Source organism: Trachemys scripta, chromosome 12, assembly GCF_013100865.1.
Source record: "Trachemys scripta elegans isolate TJP31775 chromosome 12, CAS_Tse_1.0, whole genome shotgun sequence".
In the NCBI taxonomy this organism is placed as follows: domain Eukaryota; kingdom Metazoa; phylum Chordata; order Testudines; family Emydidae; genus Trachemys; species Trachemys scripta.
Genome location: NC_048309.1, coordinates 18,257,256 through 18,282,183, shown reverse-complemented (window position 1 = coordinate 18,282,183; position 24,928 = coordinate 18,257,256). Strand labels below are relative to the sequence as shown.

Below are 24,928 nucleotides of genomic sequence, written 5' to 3'. Positions count from 1 at the left end.
CTCTCTGTCCCCTCTGTAAATTTTTTTGCACTACCTCCTGAAACTGGATCCATGTGACTGAACATTTGTCCAAGTCCTGTGAGGATTTGATTGTGGGATGGGCCACATATAAACTAACTTAAAAAACACTCTCCCTTTAAAAAAAAGTGACAATACATGTAGTTTTAACTGTATGATTGTCTTTGAAAATGTTACTTGAAAAATGTTAAATAGGATCTTAATCCTTGGGCATAGAATTAACATTTATCAGTATAGATAGATATTAGGGAAAAAATTTAGAGCCCCATTCTGCAAATGCTTGTGGACATGTGTAACTTAACTCCCACATAAATATTCCAGTAGAGCTCAGTATCGCTGCTCATGTGAATGGTTACATGTGTGATTAAGTGCTTGCCAGTTTTGGGCTTATGCCACTTCTCATTCACAAGTGTGAGGAAAATTGATGGGTGGAGGATATTAAGATGAATGAAGAATATCAGTTTTATAGCTTTCTTATCACATTTGATTGCACAATGTCTATGATAATAAAAGATAACTGTGTAAATGTTAATGGTAACACTGTAGTTCTGCATGGCTTAAATTAAGTACAAGGTTATTCAAATGTGAAGATGGTCAGAAAAGTTAGGCTCCAATACTGGAAAAAATTCTACCAGGATAAATCCTGAGCTGGCACAGGACCCAGTGAAATTAATTGGTCTTTGTGCTAGTGTACAGACTTGAGTGTGCTGAAGCAGAAAGGTCTATATTGGTAAAAATGTCTCCTCCTTAGTCATCTGATTCCTTTGTCTGTCAAATATCAGCACATACATTAAAGAAAAATACAGGTTTCTTTTCTTGTTTTTCTTTTTAGAACCAATACAACTAACAAAGAGCAATATATATGCTAGATGATGCTTGAGACAGAATAGAAAATTGTCAGTTAAATTCTGCTAATGCATTCTTTATTAATAGGGATAATGCCAGAGGCAGAGAGTATTGTATGTAAATGAATATTTAGATCTTATGTTAAATTTGCAGTACTTGGCAGTTAGAAAAATCTATCTTTTTATTTGTAAACTAGATCCAATGACAGAAAGCATACAGAATCCCATGACATAATTTACCATGGGAAAATGTCACTGATTGTTTTACTAGATCAGAACAATTTCAGTATTAGTCCTTTCTGCTTACTCATAGCAGAATATGACCAATTGCTATTGTATCAAGTAAAAGTGTCTCAGAAAGACTGTGCTCATTCTGCTTACTATGGCAATAATAGCAACCTCATCTCTGCTCAGACCAGAAACAAGAACTTTATTTTTAAGTCTGTCTACTAGTTGCTTTTGATGCTAAAAATTAATTACTTTCACAAGACACTTTAAAACAGTTACTGTATTCAGTTTAGCTGAACAAATAATTTATAATAAATAATATATTGCAAAAGTTCAGCCTCTTCTTTCATTAGCAGAAAACCTGCAAGTGGATCATTTTCCTCAGATATATTCAGTACTCCTAGTCTCAAGTGCTCAAAAATCATAATTTAGACCCCCCCAAATGTAATTTCTTTAATTTAATCATTTTTAAATAATAAATATTAGATCTTTTTATTTGCTTTCTTTGTTTGAGCCACTGGGGTTCACCTTTTCCAACTTTTTCTCCACAATCACAGACGCTTAAAAAACCCCTCCATGAAACCTGAGATTCTTACACCTGAAGGAGCTGGATTTTTAAGAAAAACACCAAATATCACAAGACTTGTGATTAAATTACAAGAACTGGTAACACAGCAAAAGTTTGCAAATGTTTTCACAGTAAAGTGATCATGATTTATAAACAGTTCACTGAGAGTACTTGATATTGGACTGATTTTGGTTAGCTGGGACAAGTAACATGTTTCTGCTTCCCAAACAAATGAACTTACAAGTAAGTACTTGTGAAGTGCATACCTGTGAGTGTAAATATAAAATTTAGTTTCTCTGGTTACATATGCCTGAAACTTAGACACGGGCCAAACATGGGGCATGAACATGTCCAAACTGAATTTATTTAAAAATGTAGTTGAATATTCACAGGAATATCACTCAGCTTTAGTAATAAGGCATTTCAGGGATCCAAAATAAGTACTTTTATATTAATTGGAATGTATGCAACATTTGATAAGTAATAAACAATGGAAAAATTATACTAACTGTAGGACTGCTGAAGAGATTTTGTCCTCTACAAATACTTGTTTGAAAATTTTCACTCCCCACTTAAATTCACAATTGGATTCATGTGGGTGGAGCCTTGCACCCACACAAAGGTTCACTGAAGTCAGTTCAAGTTCAGCAAGGATTGAAAGGCTCCACCCACATGGATTTATTTGATTATAGGATGGGGCCAAAAATCTTTTATTTCCCCATCACCTGAATACTTTCACGATACTGATGAAGTATCCTTCACTCAGGCCTTTCTCTAGGATAACTTTTCAAGACTCCATTGTTTGCTTCTCAGTCAATTGACAATGATTTTCCTTAGTTCAGTATGGGAAGTTCCAGAACGTTCCCTCTGAGTTATTATCCAACACTACAGCCCATGAAGACTCTTCAAAGTTTCAATGAATTTTTGACTAGTTGGAAAAAAACTAACATCTCATTGAAAGTTCCTCCCCAAATTTGAGAAAAATAAGAGTTTCACAATTCAGACACCCATCTGCCCCATTTTTCAACCATGTCTGCCTGAGTGTCAACAGCAGCACCAACAATAGAAGCCAAGCCAAAAAGAGCTGCAGGCTGGAAAAAGCTGTTGTATCTTTGTAGGGGCTGCTTGTCTGGGAACCTGAGCTCGGTGTGGGATGCATCTCCCAGGGTAAGGAAGAGACCTAGGCCACTCAGCTCATGAGGGTCGCACAGTCCAAGAGCCACCCCAGCCTCAGAGGTGGCCCGACCCGGCTGCGACTACAGTAGCTCAGTGCATGTTGAAACCTGCCTTCTCCATGGAGCCGCCTCCCACTGGGATGGGTCTGTCAGCTCCAGAAGGGGCACCTCAACATAGGGATCGGGATGGAACGGTGCCTACTGGGACCTGTCGCCTCCATGGAGCCACCGGCTGCTAGGACTGAGGTGAAACAGAGCGCGCTGAGGCCTGCTACAACCACACCAATACAAGGAGCAGCGCGCGCTCAGAGCCCCACCCACCAGAGGGCGGTAACCTTTAGCGACCGCTCCAACCCCCCTTCCACTCCACTGAAGGATCGCCATAGTTGTCTTAAGTAAGCCCCACCCACTGCAGGTGGAGTTACACAGGTCCCGCCCCCTGACTCATTTCATTAGCTGGAGTCAACATCACTCAACCCCGACAGCCGTTCCGAGAATCTAACGGCGTTTTATGCCCCGCTCCCTCTTGGAAGCCACACCTCCAGGTGGCACAGCGATTAACCGGCAAGGCTGTCAATCATAGATCTCCTGGAATGTGATTGGCTAAGTCTGGTTTGTAGGCGGGTAATGGGGGGGGGACAGCGGTGTTTACCGTGCGTGAGGTGAGGAGGCTGTTAAGAAAAAACCACCATCCCTTTTCTGGACCCGGACCACTGCCTAGGCCCTTGGGGGCTACCACCACCATGGGGCTCCGGAGGAAGAACAAGAGCCCGCCCGTGCTAAGCCATGAATTCGTGATCCAGAACCATGCGGACGCCGTGTCCTGCCTGGCTATGGGCCTCCTGCTGGGGCTTATGTTCGAGGTACGGGGGTTGGGAGCTTTGCCTGCGGCTGCCGAGCGGGGAATACCCGCCCCAATCGAGCCGTGCACCGGCACTTCCGAGCTGCCCCAACCCTGCAGTTCTCCAGGCAGCGACCGAGCCTCATCCTTGCCCTCTCTCACTACTGGTCACGCCCCTGCTTCTCCTGCCTCCCCAGCGCCTCACCTTATGACACACCCCGGCTCTCATCTCCCCCCTTCACTCCCCCATAGTGGGGCAGGCTGCCCCACTGTCATGGCTGTCGCCCCCCGCGGACCCTTCATGCTCGCTCGTTCCCTTCTGCTCCATCTGCCAGACCCCATATCATACGCCCCAATTCCATCTGACTCTCCTCCCCTAGTCCTCGTCCTGCCCTCCTGGATCCCCATTGCCACTCAACTCCTTTTGCATCTGCTTCACCTGTATTCCTTCCCAGCAAGCCCCTCGTTCCCATTTATCCTCCTGGAGCCAAATCTGCCCTTTCTCTTAGGCTTGGTTTGTCCTTTTTCTTTAAAACTTTCCAGTGGTGGAAACATGAGTAAGAGTGCTATTGTAGACAGAGCTCCAGGTGGACACTGCTGTTTTAACCACCATATTGTCTTGACCTGTTCTGAGCAGGGTTGGATGACATTGCAGTTAAAATGCTACTGGCAGTCCACCTCTATTATTGCTGCTTCTGTTGCTCTCACTGACTCAGGTCTACCAATGATGAGGAATCTGGGGAAAAATGCTAGTGTGGACACAGCCTTAAACTTGTCTCCAGATCCCTCCTCTCTCTTATGTATTTTAAAGTTCTGTTAATAAAGTTAGATTTCCTAATTAAATGAAGGTGTCACCTTTTCATCAACCTCTTTTGGTGCCTTGGTTGAATCTTCTAGGCTTTGTTCTGTGGGATAAAATTGTTGTGTCATGATGCTGTATGTGTACATTGTGTCAGTCTGGAAGATGGTTAGTTTGATTTTATTGCCTCTCTGACGAATGGGACTACCCAATGAACCAGATAAGGCAGATTGTTTGCCTTTTGTTTGGGGTTTTATGGATAGGTGGGAAGGGGAGTTGGCAGGGCTGTGGAGGGAGACATGGTTTTCCAAGCTGTGACAACTGATGTTTGGGAGAGGTGGTAAGTATCTTACTGAAACAATCTCAACATCACTCATCACTTGAGCAAGATTTAAAATAAAACTACTTAAAGATGAGAAAACGCTTTGAAATACTTGATTGAAAGGTTCTATATACTGCTAAGTAATATCTGTAAAGGTTCATTCTTCTTTACTGCTATGCTAGTCCTGTAGACTTCAGAGCATTATTATGCTGGAAGAGGGTGGAGAATGGAGTCCTGATAATCAAATAATGTCCCTCTAAATGAATGATGGATGCTGAGTTGGGTGATACTGTAGTCTGCTGCATCAGAAGTGGTACAAATTGAAGGAGATACATGATGCAGAACTTGAATGCAAAAAGTGCAGTTGTGGAAAATCAGTACTTAAAACAGGAGATTGGAGGTGGGGAAAGAGGAGGACGGCTCAGATGACAAACTTTGATCCTCCTATGAGGACTAATGGTTTGTTTTTTGTTTTAATGTGAATCCCAGGAATATGAGATAAAGTGGATGCATTGGTCAAAAGTTAGAATTCTAGATGTCATAAATTAAAGCTCTGGGATCAAGGTGTGGGAGAGAGGGGAGGGGAGTTTTTTGTTTGGGTTTTTTAGTCTTAAGTACCAGTTTTTAAAGAGACTGGTTTATTTTTTGGCTGCTAAAAAAATACAGTTTGTGAAATTGTGTTTGTAAATCCTTACTTGTTCAAATACAATAAGGTCTTGTGCAAACACAAATGTTTACAGACCTTGTAGCATTGACACAGTTATACTGATATAGCTTATTCCTGTACAGGAAGGAGAATAAGCAGTATAAGCACTTCTACACCAGTATAATTGCATCAATAGTAAGGTTAAACCAGTTTTAACTATATCAATAAAATATCATACCCCTAACTGACCTAGCTATAGTAATACAAAACCTCTAAGTGTAGTTTGTGCTGGGAATAATCAGCTGCATTCTGTGAAAAATATTTTCTGATCTGTCCTCCTGTCCGATGCAAAATATATCTACATAGCGGTATTGCAGTCAGTTAAAATGATACAAAATAGGTAAAGATACAATGATCCTATGTAGCAAGATAATTTTTATGTAGCAATGCAATTTTTGGGAAAGTTGATTGAGAAACCAGTAACTACTTGGTTCCTGATGACCATGAGCAAACATTATTATAGGATCCACTTGGCCTTCATTTGGAGTAGGCTGTTCAGATCTTTCATGACATGACAAGAAGATTTCAGATCAGGGTCACTTGATTGTTCTGATGGTGCTTACACCTCAACGGTTGTTGATGAGATCGTCGTTTGAAAAATCTATTCATCCTGGAAAGTGAGAACCTGGCCCTGATGAGTAAGGAACTATATGCTAACAATTTACTAATTGAATTTTAAAATTAAAGCTTAAGTTTCTAGCCCTTATAATTCAGAAGATAGCAATCTGATTGTAAAACAATAGTGTCATCTTCCTGACTCTGAAGATAGGCAGCTGCAGAATTAAATCAACAAAATTGCCTCAATTCAATTTCCTCAAATTCTTTCTCATACTTGTGCTGCTGCCGCAGGGAGATCCCTGCATAGGTGTCCTTAGAAAGTTGTGGTTTTTGTTTTTTGTTTTTTACAGGCAGTATTTCCTGTTTATGGTCTCTGAATTTTGCATATATCTTCAAGTGCCATGAAAAATAGCTACTGTCTTCAGTCTCTTCAGTAATGTATTTAGTAGAAATAGATTGTATGGCACTTATTTAAAGCCCATTGATTGACTTAAAAAAAACCAGACCTTAAATATTAATGACAGAACTGGAAGTGTCAGTTAGTCTAATCTCTCGTTGCTTTGAGGACATGTGTTCCTTATAACTTTATAAAACACAAACTTTTGCGACAAAAGTAAATTGTCTACTAGCATTTGCATTCTCAAGGAAACTCTTATCAAAATGCATGCTTCTTATGTAATAGTAGATTAGGCTGCTTAAATGTTTATTGCAGGATAACCGTGAAAGGCCCATTAGTTTCTTGCCTCATTACATTTTATATTTACCTTTAATTGATTCAAATAACTGTTGAAGATATGAAATCCATCCTGCTAATTAGAAGGAAATATGAGTTTTAGAAAACTGTTAGTTTGACCGGCTTGAGAATTTATTGGCAGAGTCCTGGCTGCTATTTATAGTAACTCAGGTTTTGGATATCTATGCTACCTCTTTCCTATCTTCTGAAGGAATGGAGGCCCATTTTGTAAAGTTTGTATTATATTAATGCGGTAAAGAGAAGCATGGTCTGTCAAAGCTAAGGCGTTAAGACTGTAGTTGTAGAACTTAGATGCCTTCACACTAAAGTATTTGGGTGTACCAAATTTTCTTCTGTCAGAGATAAAATTCATGTTCACATCTAGCACTTTTACAGGAAAATTAAGAGCATATTTCTCTATTACATCCCATGTAAAACCTATGTTAAAAATATTACGGGTGCAAAGTCAAACACTCAAAAGTTGGAAAATGCCAGAATTAAGATTGCTCATACAATATACATATATATTATGATACAATCTTAAATTACATGACCATGTGCTATTTTTTTAAATAGGACAGTTGCCCCATTCATTGCACAGTGTGGACAGTGCTTGCTGAATGGTTACCTATTCAGTATTTCTCTTTGTTCTCATTATTTGGTATATGTCTTCCATGCCATATTTACTGCACAGCATCCAAACCCTGCACTCAATACAGAACTATTAATTTCCTCATGGGTTTTTCTGTGGTACTGATCATGAAGCACTCAGTACCATAAACTTATCTTCATAACATATCCTTTGAAGTGTGGATGGGGAACTGAGGCACAAAGAGACGAAGGTCAAAAGTGTCAATTTTGGGTGTCCAACCTGAGACACCTAGGGCCTGGTATTTTTCAGAGTCCTTAGCATTTTTATAGCACTTGATATGTTCAATGCACATTTACCTTTGCCTTCAGTTGCAATTGTGAGTGCCCTTTGGTAAATCTAACCCCAGGTTTCTCAAGTTTGGCACTAATAAAATAAGGAACACACAAACAAAAACTTTTCAGAGGCCCACTAATTAAATGGCTTGCTCAGCATCATATAAGAACTTTGTGGTAGAGACAGGGATACAATTTAATTCTTCACAGTATCATTCAGTTGTCATAACCATGAGGCCATCCTTTGTCTTCCTGCAGTCCCCTGTCTCACAGTGCATCTTGCATTTTCTGCAGCAAATGAGGCAGGGTCCCATAGACAAGTCTTATTTACTACATAAACTAGATTCATTCCCTGAGTACTGCCCATCTTGTGTACTTAGTGAGGCAGGGATCCTGTGGAGAAAAAAATAGTATATGATACTGTAATTAAAGATTATCATAATGCATTGCAGAAGCAGCCTTAATTATGAAATGCCAGAACCTCTGAGGCTTGACTTTGCAACCCTAATTTTCTTTTAATATGGTGGTTTTGAATGTAACATGTGTTTTTTGTTTTTTTTTTTTTTTTAAACTTTGCACATAATGCATCATGTGTAACTATATGGACTCCCGTCCCCGCCCCCCACATGAGTCATCAGCCTTTAGATCCACAGCACACATCTCTGACACTTGAGCTAATAGCATAACTGGTGGCAGTAAAAGGCTGTTTATCCTCTGTGAACCAGCCCCTGCCAGTGGGTTTCACAACTATTTGCTAGACAGTACAGGAATGTTGAAACTCAAGAATCGTGGGTCTATTCCAGGCTCTGGAAAACCGTGTTTTCTACTGGCTATAGAAGAGGGGTGGAGAACCTCTGGCCCATGGGCCAGATCCGTCCCCCTGCTTAATTTCATCCGGCCTGCGGCAAGTCTCCACGCCGTGGGCCGGAAGCCCTGAGCCTTGGCGCCCCCCCCCAGGGGCCTGGAGACGTGAGCACTGGCTTGCCTCGCTGAGGGGGGAAGCTAGGGTGCCAGCAGTTGGTCGGCTGCCCTTGCGGCCCCTAGGCGAAGGGGTGTTCAAGAAAGCTCTGAGTCCGCGTGCGCCTACCTACGCCCGCAGGCATGGCCCCCACAGCTCCCATTGGCCGGGAACCGTGGCCAATGGGAGCTGTGGGGGTGGTGCCTCCGGGCATGGCAGCACACACTGTGCAGAGCTGCCTGGCCACATCGTGGCAGCTTCCGGGAGCAGCACAGAGCCAGGGCAGGGGGGAGCCTACTGTGCCGCTGACCAGGAGCCACCTGAGCTAAACGGCGGCCGGCCAGAGCCGGCACCACTTACCGCCTCCTTTTTAAAAATCAGGATGTCCATATAACTTGGATCCAAGAGTTTTAAAAGAACTGGCTGAGGAGCTCACTGGACTGTTAACGTTGATTTTTCAATAAGTCTTGGAGCATTGGGAAAGTTTCAGAAGATTTGAAGACCGCTAATGTGCCAGTTCTTAAAAAGGGTAAATGGGATGACCCATGTAATTATGGGCCTGTCAGCCTGACATTATCCAGGGCAAGTTAATGGAGCAGCCCATATAAGAAATAATTAATAAAGAATTAAAGGAGGGTAATTAATGCAAATCAGCAAGAGTTTAAGGAAAATAGATCCTGTCAGACTAACTTGATAGCTTTTTTTTTTTATGAGATTACAAGTTTGGTTGATTAAAGGTAACAGTGTTTGATGTAATATATTTTGACTTCTGTAAGGTGTTTGATTTGGTACTGCGTAACATTTTGATATTAAAAAACCCCCAGAACAATATAAAATTAACATGGCACATGTTAAGTTGATTAAAAATTGGTTAACTCATGGGTCTCAAAATATAATTGTAAATGGGAAATCATTATCAAGTGGTTTTGTTTCTAGTAGCATCCCACATGGATCGGTTCTTGGCCCTATGATATTTGTCAATGATCTGGAAGAAAACATAAAATCATTACTGATAAAATTTGTAGATGACCCCAAAATTGGGGGGAGTTGTAAATAATGAAGAGAAGAGGTCACTGATTCAGAGCGATCTGGATTGCTTGGTAAACTGGGAACAAACAACTAATATGCATTTTAATATGGCTAAAAGTAAAGATATATATCTAGGAATAAAGAACGTAGGCCATACTTCCATCATGGGGAACTCTATCATGGGAAGCAGTGACTCTAAAAAAGTCGCAGTGGTGGTTGTAGTCGATAATCAGCTGCACGTAAGTGGCTGCTGAAACGCTGTGGCCAAAAGATCTAGTGCCATCCTGGGATGCATAAACGGAATTTTTGTGTAGGAGTAGAGAGGCTATTTTACCTCTATATTTGACACAGAGGATGTTACTGCTGCTGGAATACTGTGTCCAGTTCTGATGTCAACAATTCAAGAAGGATGTTGATAAATTGGAGAGGGCTCTGAGAAGGGCCACAAGAATGATTAAAGGATTAGAAAACATGCCTTATAGTGATAGATTGAGCTCCTTGAGTCTATTTCAAAGAGAAGGTTAAGGGGTGACTTGATTACAGTCGGTAAGTCTAACAAATATTTGATAGTGGGCTCTTCAGTCTAGCAGGGAAAAGTATTACATGACCCAATGGCTGGAAGTTGAAGCTAGACATATTCAGACTGGAAATAAGGCATAAATTTTTCATGGTGAGAGCAATTAACCAATGGAAGAGTTTACCAAGAGTTGTGGTGGATTCTCTCACTGTCAAGTTTAAAATCAAGACTGGATGTTTTTTTGAAAGATACGCTCTAGGAATTATTTTGGGGAAGTTCAAAGGCCTTTGTTACACAGGAGGGAAGACTAGATGATCACAGTGGTCCCTTCTGGCCTTGGAATCTATCTGGATCCAGTCAGTGCTGCATCTTTATTGATGAAAGAAGTTGGTGTTGAGAATTTTGAAGTATTAACATACTCAATAGCTTATAACCAAGTGTAGCAAAGAAACTCAAAAAGAGTTCCTGATTAATCTGTATTTTTGAAAGTAACTGCTAATGACTTATTTTCCTGTTGAGATAGAAATACCTTGATAGAAAGTTGATCATTATTTATCAAGTGAAAAAGCATCCTAATATTCAGAAGTATTTTATGTATATTTAGGAATTGTTACTAAGGGCTTGTCTACATGGGACATTTAGAGAAATTAGTGTGAAATTAAAGTGCAATATCTACTCTACACGTGGTCATTTTTATTCTGCATTAAAAGTGCCTTGGATTATCCTAAACCACAAAAAGTCAGTTTTTGTCCTGTTCTAAGTTTTTGTCAACAGAAGCTGTCTTTTTTGCTACAGGTTTGCATGTATCCACACCCAAATTTGATGTAAATTGACAAAACCCAGCCTTTCTGTTGCCCAAATAAAACCACTTCTGCAAATGACAAGTCCTCAGCAGACATAATTCTACTGACAGAATGCCAGTGTGGATACTGCATTGCCTGTGTCAGTTAGCAGTTCTCCAGCAATAGTCCTACGGTCCCCTCTGTCTGCGACAGTGATCACACCAGTAACAATTTTGAACTCGCTGCCCAGGAGTCCCAGTGACCAGAAATCTGACCGCTTTAAAATTCCCAGTGTGTTTTGGAAATACCGATTATTTTTTTTTTTTTTCTGGTATGTTACGTTTGCAAGCACACCCAGTAGCCCACCTTTTTTGAACAGAGAGCACGGCTCAGTGCAAAGATAGAGCATCACCTAAATCTCATTCTCCTGCCTGGTTCAGAAAAAGAAGGTCCTGAATCTTCTTTACATGCAGGGAGACGGGACCATACTAGTCCCAAGTGCAGGGCAACCAGAGGAATAAGGATTTGTATGCAGACATTGAAGAGGGGAAGCAAGCCCTGGGCTACACAGGGAAAGAAGCAATGCCAGGTGAGGGACCTTCACCAGTTGTACTACAAGGCAAGGGAGAAGCACAAAAAATTGTGTTCACCCATAGATCTGCCACTTCTAAAATGAGTTCCATTTCATAGGTGGCATAGACCTCTCCACGGATCTGCCATTTCTACATTGAGCTGTATTCCACATATGGCAGAGACACCACCATCACCCCAAAAGTGACAGTGGAAGGGAAAAGGAGCTTAGGTGTATTGCTGCATATTTATTTATTTATTTTTTTAATGTATGACTCTTCCCTTTCCCTCTGCCCCCCTTCATGGTGCCCAAAATCTCCTAGGCCCTCTTCTGCCCTTTCAAAATGGCAGCCGTTAGCGCAGAGTCAGAGAACAAAGGAATTGGCTTTTACAATAGCTAGTTGGTTTTTTTAATTAATAACTTAGTAGCCAACATGTTTTGACACCAAGATGGCTGAAATTTTATTATTAAAACACCACATATCAAATCATTGCAAATGAACAGAAAGATACCAACACTGATACCTGAGCATAAAAAGCAATCAGTGACTGTCCAATTGGAATACCTACTTTTTAAGCATACATTTGTACAGTACACATGTAATGTAAACATTGTAGAGGACAGTGATTTGGTTTTAAGTCTGATTTCCCCAGTCTAACCAACCAAATCATCATGCTGTGTCGAGGAAGTGTTCATTGCTCAGGGGGCTCAGTTTTCTTTAGCTTGCAGAACTAGGCAGTGGGGATCACTCTTCTTCCCTTGTGAAGAATTTGTTGAACTGTACACAGATGATGTCATTGAGATTGTTCCAGAGGACAATAGAGACATTTTCTAGGAGATACTCTGATCCTGAGCCTAACCAGTCCTCATATGTTGCTGATGGGGAGAATAGGCATTGGACAGATCGCATTATTGAGATCAAGCAAAAGGGTCAGGATTGGAAGGACTGCATGCTTGAAGAAAAGCAGAAGAACCGAGAGGTACCAAGAAATATTCCAAGAAATGTTATGATTCTGTTCAAGTACCAAACACAGGTGTTGCACAGTAATCTGGAGCAAAAATACCCAAATCCTCCTCCCTATCAGCATGTGCACTCCATGGACAACTCCATACACACATCCTATGCCCCCCCCCCCCCCAAAAGGCTCTGACATAATTTTATCCCTTTTACTGAATGCCCGTGGAAAATAAAAAGTGTGACTATCTATCGACTTCTGATTACCACTTTGCTTTAATACATGTAATAAAGGTTTTATTTGAGTTTACTGTTTGTTTTTGCACTTAATCTTTTTTAAAAATAAACGGTATTTTTATGGGTGTCTCCAAACAGCAATGACATATGCCAAAACACTACTCCCCTCTCACCAGATTCACAGTAGGAATTTATAAGTATCGCTATTGAAGCCAAATATACACAGTACGCAAAAGCAGCACACTGTTATACTATGGCACGCTCTTTTAAGGCCTTCCTAAGCCGTCCAGCTCCTTTGTAGGCTCTTGTAACTGCCCTTATGTCTGGCTGTTCAAAATAGGCAGTCTTTCCATTTCACTCCTCCATCCTGCCGATAATGTTTCCTCCTTTGCTTTCACAAATGTGTAATACACAAAAATATTTGGCTAACTGAGATCCAGCCTAGTTATGAGGCATTGTCAGCATCCTTTGCACATTCAGTAATCAACCTGGTGCTGTCTAGGTGTCCAGTGTAAGGTTTAGTGAGCTAGGGAAACAAAGGAGGGGCCGGGTCCACTGGAATCACTACTGGCATTTCAAGCTATCAATGTGAATATGCCAGTAAGGGAAGAATGTCCCTGCCGCATCTTTTGCAAAAATCGTGCATGTCTAAATATGCTCTTCCCTGACCAGCCAATGTCAGAAAAATGTCCCTGGTGATCCAGCTGTGATTGTATTAGGGTTACTCTTCAATGCTTTCTCTTCACGTTCTTAGTGCCAAAGTCAGAATCAGGATACACATCCCATCAATCACCCCACCTCTGTTCAGGAAGCCCCTTGCTTGAAATCCCTCTATTTCTTGGACAGTACCCTGAGTCTCAATCCTGTGCAGCAAGAGACGCTTAATATTCTTGCACCTTCATATGAAAACTGTCTCCATTGTGGATTTTCCAACCTTGAACTGACTGTTTGCAGTGTGGGACTGCAAACTTCTAGATGACTGCCACCTGATTTTTTTCACTGTCAAAGCAGTCTTGTTCTGAGGCCTCTTGTGCTGGAAGGCTGGGGTGAGCTCTGCTGGATTAGATTCCTGCTTGTACATGAAATCAAAATCCATTGGCCACTTGGTGGATATAGCAGGATAGTATCACAGTGTTGACTGACTTGATAGTTTTTGTTGGCTGCTTCTTTTTTTAATTTGGGAAGGCTTGTGCACTGTATCTTTCTAAAATGATCGTGGAGACACATCAAGTCCAGGATAAGCCCTCTTTTATTACAAATCTAAATGAATAATTCTGAGACAAACATTGTTAAAATAGAGTTAGGGTTGAGAGTACATATCTCTTAATTCAGGGCAAAACCATAACAGGGATGTTATAATGCTTATTTTTGAGATAATTACAAGCCCACAAATTCAATGGTATTTTTAAACTTAAAAGAAACCCAAACATAAGGCACAGAAACGCATGATTCAGGCATGTAAACAACTTTAATGTTTACTGGTAATGATGAGGAATTCATTTACGAGTACTGTGATGCATTCTAGTATTTGTGGTCCTAGATTAGATTAAACTGATTTCTAAAGACACTTTTTTTCCATAGTGGTGTTACTGCAGGTAAGAATTAATATTGTTTGGTGCTCTAAGAACAAATCTGCGTATCTTGACGTATTATATTTCTTTTACAGTTTTTGTCCAGGATTTTTTTAACTTTTAAGCTCTTAAAAAAAAATTATAGGTGAATACTAAAAAAGAAACCTAAAGAAAATACTACAGTGTGACTCTCCTAATGGTTTGAGGATATGTAGTATCAACTTTTTTTTAGGGCTGGATTCACCAGTACACTCTGAGTGCTTTGCACCACTTTGGGGTAGTGTCAGACTGCCAGAGCATAAGTGCTAGTTTAAACTGGGTTTACAGCTGCTTTGTGTCACCAGAGGAACATTAAGAAACCAGAGTTGTACATTTCAGTTCTTCTCTAAATAGCTGTCAATGTGGATCCCACTTAAGGTGCACATGGAATCTCAGGCATGTGTGACCGGATATTTTTGGAAAGCATGTCTATATGGGCCGCAAAAATGCCTTTGTGTTGCCTCATGTTCTAGTACATGGGCATAAAGGGTGGGGCAATGCCAACCCTCCCTCAGTTCCCTCTTGTTGCTTGAGATCTGTGTACTCCCGGTCCAAGCATCACGGGGTCAAATGAGTCAGGTTCCACCCCAGGTCCTGCAAGAATTCACTTTGGTGGCTGGACCCAAAGAATTTATGAAATAGGGTTATCTTGTAGTTGACTCTCTTCTGTGACTCTCCTCACAGGTGCATTGGGGCAGGTTGGGGTGCCCACCTGGACCATCTACAGATGAAGGGCATCTGGTCCCAGGATGATTTGAAACTGCATTTGAATGTTCTGAAGCGCAGGGCCATTTGACTGGCCTGCGTGGCATTGCTGTCTGTCCTGAAGGGCTCTATGGTGCAGATGTTGACAGACCACATGTCCACAGTACATTACATCAATAAGCAGGGAGATGCATGATCATCCCTTCTGTGCCAGGAAACCTTCAAATCATGGACCTGATGTCACCATAGGGTAACCTCACTGGCCTTACACCTTCCAGGTACTATCAACAATCTGGCACGCTTCCCAAGCAGGCACGTGGTAACCAACCATGAGCGCTCGCTGCAGACATCCATCATAGAGCCAATATTATGCCAATGGGAAATTCCCTCAATAGATCTGTTCCAGAGAAGGCACAAGCCCAGGATAGTTATCAGATGGCTTCCTGTAACAATGATCTCCAACCTTCCTATACAACTTTGATTTTCCTGATCCTTCAAGATGATATCTAAAATCAGATGGGACAGAACCATACTGATTCTGACAGCTTCCTGTTGGTTGAGGCAATTGTGGCCATCAGATCTCTTGCACGTGTCAGTTTGGTCTCCCATCTATCTCCTGATTTGCCTGGACATGTTTTCACAGAACCACGGCCAGATATTGCACTCACATCTGCAGTTATTGCAGCTGGCAGCCTGGATGAGCATGGCTGACCAAGACTCTTCTCGACAAGTGCAAGGAAACCACATACTGAGCAGAAAGCCACTAGTAGGAAGAACTACTTCAAATGGAAATGGTTCTTCATATTGGTAAGGTGACATAATCTGGACCCAGTTGAGACTCTCATACGACAGATCCTCAACTATAAGCATTTAGTTCTAGCAAAATTCATCTTGCAGCAAGATCAGCAGGTTATGCGCCAATACAGTTGTACTTAGTCTTGCATTCAACATATTGATACTCCTCATCAAATGTTGGAGCAGACTGCGCCAGGGCACTTGCATCATCTTCAGCCTGCTTCAGAAATACGCCAATATGTAAGATATGTGAAGCAGCAACAGGGAATAGCCCACTGACTTGTCATTGTGCCCTTGATACACTGGTTGTCTGATTCCAGATTTGGAACAACTCCAATTATTTGACTGATGTCACTGTCACTCCTCATTTCCAGCATCCGGGGGGGATACTGCTTACTAGTCACCTATTGTGGGATCCAAACTGACACAAAAAGAAGAATGAAGTTACTTCTCTGTGGTAACTGTGTGATGGGTTTTTGTTTGTTTTTTGTTTTGTTTTTTGAGATGATGGAGTCAATGTGGCTCCCATGACCCACCCTTTACCCCTGCTTTTTGAAGTTCTTTGCAACATGGGCTTTGAATTATAAGGCAACTGAGGGAGGGTCGCAGCTTTTTATGCCCTCATACAGGAGTATGGGGAGGCACAGGCTGAATGTGTGGCCTTGACAGACATTGCTATTGAAAAATATCTGATCTCACACACTGGGCACATGGGCACTTTCAGAGGGATCCATGCTAACTAAAATGTCTCAAAAACCCACAATTTCCATAGGGTAAGTAACCATTCTTTTCTTCCCTCACTCTTGCTCTCAACATCCTTTATTACACTTCCCTGTGTGCACACACCCCGGTTTCCTGCTCCTACCCCGCCTGTTTGTGTAGATATGGTGCAACAAGTGTTTTGTTTGTTTGGTTGTTTTTTTTAAGAAACTTTTAAAATTAAGGTGTGGGGTTTTTTTGTTTGTTTTTTCTCCTTTTTTGCCAATATTCTTTATAACCAAAAGTTCTATCCTTCAACATAGGCTGGCACATAAAATGTCCTTCAGAGAAACTTATACCTTCCATCACCATTTGTTCGTAATGGAGCTGAGGCCATTGGTTGCACTTATCAGTAATAAATATTTATATTATGAAGGCTCAAATTAGGAGGACGGCAGTCCTATTGTGCTGGGTGCGCTGCAAAGAAAGAAAAAGACAATCTCTTGCCTGAAGGGCAAAGAGTGACGACAGGTTCAGGGAAGATAGAATTCTCTTATGAAGTCAGAAGGCAAAAAAGAGTAGATAAATAGTCAGTTGACATCTTTATTAAGGAAAGACTGTGGCCTAAGTCCCTTCTGAGGACGGTATGAGATGGCAGCCATTTTGAAAGTGGTAAATTCTCTGACGCTTTAAGAACACTATTCTTCAGTACCTGTTGAAGGAAAAACTTCCAGTTACAAAGAAGGGAAAAAATGACTACTATTCCTAAATCCTTTTAAAAATTATACATTTCACCAGATCTACCCAAAATTTACATTACTGAACAGTTGTTAGTATAGATAGGCAGTACATGCAATTAAATCATTTTGTGGTGGCTGTGGGTGTGGAATGGTTTGGCAGATGGTGCTAAATTTCTTAAAGGACCCATTTGAAAACTTTAACTCTAACCAATTTACTAGTAAGTTCCCATACAATTTTTTTTTCTGTACAAAAAGATCCAGGCCTGGTCTACACTAGGAAATTAGATCACTTGTGACAGTGTACCCCATAAGGCTTTATGTGGGGGTGCTTATAAATGTATGTATGACATAACTGGAATATGTTTTGTGCTGCCTGTGCCGTGTAATATATCTCCGTAAAGGTTATAGTCTACTATATCTATTCATCCTATTTGTACATATATATCATTTTCTACTTGAGGTTAAGAATATGGGCTGTGTGCTTGCTTGGTTTCTAAGTAAGCTTTGTGAGGCATTTGGTCAGCTTCTTTAGGAAGGAATTCGCCAGGTTAAGTACCTGATCAGGAAACACATGGGGAACATTGCATCTTGGAATGCTCCAATCCACATAAGAAGTCTTCCTGGAGACATGCAAGATACCATGTGGACAATGGCTTCGGCCTGTAAAGACTGAGTCGTGCAGGGACATGTGACTTGCCCAGGTGACTCCAGAACTCCATCTTGGAGCTGGATTTTGCATAGGAGGGAGGAGGGGGGTCTCCACCCACAAGAGAGAGTCTATTTAAACCTGTGGGAGACCCCCTCCATTTTGTCTTCAGCTGGCTAAGGAAGGAGCCTCTCCACCCCTTCAGGATACTTGCAGGGAACAAAAGACAGTAACTACAGGGGGTGTGAGTGATTGCTGGACCCAGGCTAAAAGGAGATTAGCCTGTAAAAGGGAGCATTCTGGAACTGGTGAGGAACTTATCTGTATTTAGTTTGATTAGACATAGATTTGCGCATTTTATTTTATTTTACTTGGTGACTTACTTTGTTCTGTCTGTTACTACTTGGAACCACTTAAATCCACATCCCTGAGCAATGCAGTTAAACTGAGCTAACCTCTGGCTTAGACAGCAGTAGGTCGACGAGATCTAGCTACTGCCTCTTGGGGAGGTGGATTACCTATGCTGACAGGAGAAGTCCTCCTGTCAGCATAGGTAGTGTCTTCACTGAAATGCTATAGTATTGCCACTTGTGACAGGATCAGGCCACTGAGCTACAGGCAGGGCTGGCTCCAGCTTTTCTGCTGCCCCAAGCAGCAAAAAAAAAAAAAAGACAAGCAGTGACACTTTGGCAGCAGCTCAATCGCGGCACTTCAGCAGCGGTTCCTCCCTCTCTTCCTCTTCAGTGGCATAGCCCCAGGTTAAGCAGGTCCCTTTTCCCTGGATAAGGTAACAGGGGCAGTTCCAGAACAATCAGGAACTTGCTGGAACAAATTAAGGCAGACAGGCTAATTAGGACACCTGGAGCCAATTAAGAAGCTGCTAGAATCAATTAAGACAGGCAGGCTAATCAGGGCACCTGGTTTAAAAAGGACCTCACTTCAGTCAGTGAGGGGCGTGTGTGAGGAGTTGGGAGTAAGAGGCACAAGAAGTTGAGAGCGAGTAGACATACTGCTGGAGGACCATGAAGTACAAGCATTACCAGACATCAGGAGAAAGGTCCTGTGGTGAGGATAAAGAAGGTGTTGGGAGGAGGCCATGGGGAAATAGCCCAGGGAGTTGTAGTTGTCACATAACTGTTATAGGAGACACTATAGAAAGCTGCAATCCACAGGGCTCTGGGCTGGAACCTGGTGTAGAGGGTGGGCCTGGGTTCCCCCCATCCCCTCAACTCCCTATTTGATATAGGAGGAGTTGATCTGGATTGTGGGTCCCACCAGAGGGGAAGGTCTCTGGCCTGTCCCCCAACCCATTAGGTGGGCCAGCAGAGACTGCAGGGATTGTTCTCCTCCTTTTCCCAATGCTGGCCAGTGATGAGGTTAGCCAAGTGAATGGCAGGTTAGTGCCACTAACGGAAGGAGCCAAACTGAGGACTGCCGTGAACCTCTGAAGTGCTACAGTGTGTGATAAAGTTCCTCTTCTGCCTTGGTGGGTTCAGTGCTTTCTGGCGGATTTGCTCACCTCAAAGTGTAGACAGGCCTTAAGAGTTGAACCCACAAAGCAACTTAAGATCCTAACTTCCACTGAAGTCAGGAGCCTAAGTTGCTTTGTGGATTCCACTCTATAAGTGCTATAACTTTGGGAAGGATAAGCTATATCTCACACACTCATACCTAAAAGGCTGAATCCCTGCATTAAGTGCAAAACTCAACACTCTCAACTATGGATAAGGCTCTTTTTTTTTTGGTTTTTAATTATTTCCCAGGAATTTATTGGGTTTTATTTAAAAACTTGAAAAAACTGTGGGAAAATTGGTAAAAACTGAAAATGAAGGCCATATGGCAGTTGAAGAAGCCACACACACACATACCCCACACACAGTGGTCAGAGGTGTCTCGACTGCTGAGACCTGGCTCCCTGCCCTTCTTTATTCCCTCTGTACTGAGGAAGCGAACTAGGCCCCAGGGGGCTCTTTTCCAGCAGTGGGGCAGTACTTACAGGATGCAGCCTTCCATTCCCTGCAAGCCTGTGATCTTTGCTGCTGGGACAAGGCTCCCTATCTATCTCGTGCTCCCACTAAGCAGAGAAAGCAAATGGGGGGGGGGGGGGGGAGAAAGGGGCACACTGGAGGGCCAAAGTCCACAGAGAAATGGAAGGCTGCAGCCTGTAAATACTGACATCCTCCGCCAGACAGAGACCCTTCCTGATTCTGCCAGCCATTCAGCACAACCTATCTGCTTTCCCTGTTTAAAAAAAAAAAAAAAAAATTGCTTGGGTTCTGAAAAGGCCAACATTTGGGTGAAAATTGGTAAAACTCAAATGTTGTTTTTTCCAAAAAACAAGGAATTTTTTGGGGGGGAAATTGGTAAATGCCAATAACGAAGAGACTTAACTATGGAGTTATAACTGGTGCCACCATAAGTTATGCCTCTACAATTGAGGTTGTGAAAGGTGAGCCACATCAGCACCGTTACACTGCTCCCAGCCCAGTGCCCAGGCTTCTCTCCCACCCAACAGTCAGTATGCCAACCCCAGAGAACTACATGCAAATGTCAGAACTGCTGACATCTTCAGTATTCCCTCTGGTTGTAAAGGAGCTTCCTCCTGGTGTTGCTGAGGGTGGAGGGGAGGTACCACTCTCTGGGAATGACAGCGCGTCTGCCTATGTGGTGATCTGGAACAGATGGTGTTTTGGTCATGGCCCACGCCTGGCTCGCTAAGGGTAGGGTGACCAGACAGCAAATGTGAAAAACTGGGACAGGGATGGGGGAGGGGTAATAGGAGCTTATATAAGAAAAAGACCCTAAAATTGGGACATCTGGTCACCCCAGCTAAGGGGCATGGGAGGGCTCTGCTAGCCTCTTCCCTTTTTGTTTGGTATTGTTGGCACTTGCATCTACATGGCAATATATTCTTGTCTTTTGGGAGCAGACACTTGGCTGCCATTCCCACAACAGGGAGACACATCAAACTGTCATTTCACAAGCAAAAAAGACAGAACTCCTTTTTCCCATTGAGAACTGTTCTTAAAAGAGAGTTCCTTGACATTATAGGTCTATTGGTATATGAGGTTTACATGCATGTACCCCTAACAGTATAACTTAATTATTCATACAGGGGATTGATGTGCAGTTTGTGACCCATGAGTTAAATTTTGGATGTTTACTTTTTAAAAAATTTGTTATGCCACTTCAGCTTCCTCAGCGCTAGTTGAGTTTGTGTATATTTTACGTAACTACATATTTCTGTGCATCCTTATATCCATGTTACTAGAAATTACAGATTTCATAATACCTGGGGAAAAACTTTTTCTGGTATGACTCATATTTCCTTATAAATCTTTCCAATGCCGGTCAGTTTAAAAGGGAGTGTACAGTGGATTACACTTTGTGCATGTTACAACAGCATGCATGCTTCTCTCTCATACAAATTTACAAGTGATTCCTGGGTACCCATCTCTGGCTTTATGTCCTGGAAATTTGAATGCATACATTCAGATAGATCTATTTGCTATGGGAGGCCTAGGTACTTGGATGCTGCAGTGATGGGCATGGTATAAAAATCTAGTTTTAAAAGTCTGCTCGACTTACTCATTTGACTAATGTTAAATAGGATTTAAAGAATCTTTTGGAGAAAATGAAAGTCATTTTAATTTCTGTACCCTCTGTTCTGTGCTGAAAACAACATTTAAAATATTTTGTAAAGTGGTGCGAGAAGGACGACATTGAGCCTTAAGCTAAAATAGACTCATAGATTTAATGCCAGAAGGCACTATCATGATGATCTAGTCATAGCGCCATACAGCATAGACACACACGTTAAATGATTTATTTGAAAAGTGGATGTGGGTGTGTGAAATCATCAATGGTTGATGGTATCAACTATCAGCATGTAGTATAGTCTTTAACCAAGACTGGTTGAGTGGGACCCATCCCCTCTTTCTTTGCCAAGTTCCAGTTACTTTAACTTCATATGTTAAGGGTTTCTGCTTCATAAATATATTTAAATATTAATAACTGTTTGCATTAAAGTAACCATGTTCCCTCAAAATTTATTTTAATTGATTTCATATTCTTCTTCATAGACTTATCTGAAAAGGAGTGTTTAGGGGCTCTGGAATTACTATGCTTGTAGTTTAGCGGGTGTTTAAAACTTTGAATATTAATGTAGCCAATTTTTCTATTTTTTTCCCTCTCTTTTAAATTTCAGGTCACAGCCAAGTATGTCATCATCTTTATTACTGTGCAGTACAACGTTACCTACACCACTGGTAAGAATAAAGCAAATCCACTATCTATTTCTATATAGCGTAACAACCCAATTATAAAAAGTTTCCATTTATAAATAATAATGGTCTTATCTCTAACTCATTTCACTTGTATATCAGAGAATCTTTCTTATTTCTGTTTGTCTTGGGAATTTCTAATGTTCTCACCCTTATAACACCTAAGCTCCCAGTTCTTCACTAGTGATAAGCAATTACCACTTTGATTTTTTGGCTATAGTTAATATTGCTATTGCACCAAAGCTTGACTTGATTAGGCATGATATGCCTTCCACTTTCTTTTTATAACTTGGTGCTTTTTCATGCCAAGTAGAATATTTTGTAACTCTGAACGTGGTTTCCTAAATGTTTCCTATTTTTAATCACACATTGTCTTACGTTCTTAAATGGATTAATTTATTTTTGTCTTTAAAAGTACCAGATATTACTTCATGGATAACTATATGCTGAATAATGGTGTAAGATACTTCTCACTTTATGTCCCATCAGATACATTTATTTTAAAATGACATTATTGACTTGAAATCTAATCAATATATATTTAAAACATAAAATAACTTCAGGAACTACACCTTCCCTTGGGTTCTGTTACCAATTTTTGTAGTTGTAATCACATTTTCCTCTCTCTATATCTATGAGACACTTCACATCTTCCAACTCCTGCAACAAATGAGGCAGCAGTTCTATAGACAACAGCCTCATACACTGTACAACTCTGATTCATTCCTAGAGCACTGTCCTTTCTCTACACTCACAGAGGCAGAGGTGCTGTGGGAAAAAATAGCATATGGTCATGTAATTAAAGACTATATTATAATGTATACCCAGCAGGAGGTTGAATTAAGGTTTCATGGGCACCCTTAATTATGACACTTCGTAACTCTTCCGTACTTAATTTTGCAATCTTAACATTCCTTCAGCATAGTGTATTTTGGGTGTAATAAATAAATAAGATAATCCAACAACCCCACAACACTGAAAAAGCAGAATTTGACCCTAGTTTGTCACCAGCAAGGCTCAGACATTTACGTCCACAATACAGATGTCCACCATTCAAACTATGGGTATGTCTACACTACGGGATTACAGAATTTACAGAATTCAATTTTTGGCAACTGATTCTATAAAGTCGAGTGTATGCGGCCACACTAAGCACATTAATTCGGTGGTGTGCATCCATGTACCGAGGCTAGCATCGACTTGCAGAATGTTGCACTGTGGATAGCTATCCCATAGTTCCTGCAGTCTCCCCCGCCCGTTGAGATCCCAATGCCTGATGGGGCCGAAAACATTGTCGCGGGTGGTTCTGGGTACATCCTCCGCATCCCTCCGGGAAAGCAACGTCAGACAACCATTTTGCGCCTTTTTTCCTGGGTGAACTGTGCAGACGCCATACCACAGCAAGCATGGAGCCCATTCAGCTCAAGACAGCAGTCATGAACATTGTAAACGCCTCGCGCTTTATTGTGCAGTTTATGCTGAACCAGGACCTGAAAAACCAGGCAAGGAGGAGGCGGCTACAGCAGCGCGGCGATGAGAGTGATGAGAATTCTGTGTCCATGTCCTCTCAAACCTCGAGCCCCGGCGCTTTGGAGATCATGGTGTTAATGGGGCAGGTTATAGGCGTGGAACGCCGATTCTGGGCCCGGGAAACAAGCACAGACTGGTGGGACTGCATAGTGTTGCAGGTGTGGGACAATTCCCAGTGGCTGTGAAACTTTTACATGTATAAGGGCACTTTCATAGAACTTTATGACTTGCTTTCCCCTGCCCTGAAGTGCCAGAATACCAAGATGAGAGCAGCCCTCACAGTTGAGAAGCGAGTGGCGATAGCCCTGTGGAAGTTTGTAACACCAGACAGCTACCGGTCAGTTGGGAATCAATTTGGAGTGGGCAAATCTACTGTGGGGGCTGCGGTGATGCAAGTAGCCAAAGCAATCGCTGAGCTGCTGCTACCAAAGGTAGTGACTCTGGGAAATGTGCAGGTCATAGTGGATGGCTTTGCTGCAATGGGATTCCGTAACTGTGGTGCGGCGATAGATGGAACCCATATCCCTATCTTGGCACCGGGGCAGCCAGTACATAAACCGCAAGGGTTACTTTTCAATGATCCTGCAAGCACTGGTGGATCACAAGGGACGTTTCACCAACATCAAGGTGGGATGGCCGGGAAGGGTTCATGACATTTGCATCTTCAGGAACACTAATCTGTTTAAATGCTGCAGCAAGGGATTTACTTCCCAGACCAGAAAATAACCATTGGGGATGTTGAGATGCCTGTAGTTATCCTTGGGGACCCAGCCTACCCCTTTATGCCATGGCTCATGAAGCCATACATAGGCAGCCTGGACAGTAGTCAGGAGCTGTTCAACTACAGGCTGAGCAAGTGCAGAATGGTGGTAGAATGTGCATTTGGACATTTAAAGGGTCGCTGGCGCACGTTACTGACTCGCTCAGACCTCAGCCAAACCAATATTCCCATTGTTATTGCTGCTTGCTGTGTGCTCCACAGTCTCTGTGAGAGTAAGGGGGAGACGTTTATGGCGGGGTGGGAGGTTGAGACAAATCGCCTGGCCGCTCATTACGCACAGCCAGACACCAGGGCAATTAGACGAGCACACCAGGAAGCCCTGCGCATCAGCAAAGCTTTGAAAACCAGTTTCATGACTGGCCAGGCTACGGTG

General features: G+C 42.0%; 1 protein-coding gene across 3 annotated transcripts in view; it reads left to right on the top strand.

The window, feature by feature from the left end:
* Positions 1-3,477: 3,477 nt before the first annotated feature.
* The window catches only part of LOC117885687 (translocating chain-associated membrane protein 1-like), a 51,678-nt gene continuing 30,227 nt past the window's right edge, over positions 3,478-24,928 (top strand). For 2 of the 3 annotated variants that reach the window (XR_004647811.1, XM_034787083.1), the window contains exons 1-2: positions 3,478-3,697; positions 22,169-22,229. Coding sequence is in view for 2 of the 3 variants with exons in the window: in XM_034787083.1 (XP_034642974.1) it covers positions 3,578-3,697; positions 22,169-22,229 (181 nt within the window). In the remaining variant the exon portion in view is untranslated. The remainder of the gene's footprint in view (positions 3,698-22,168; positions 22,230-24,928) is intronic. The other variant, XM_034787084.1, reaches the window with a different exon arrangement.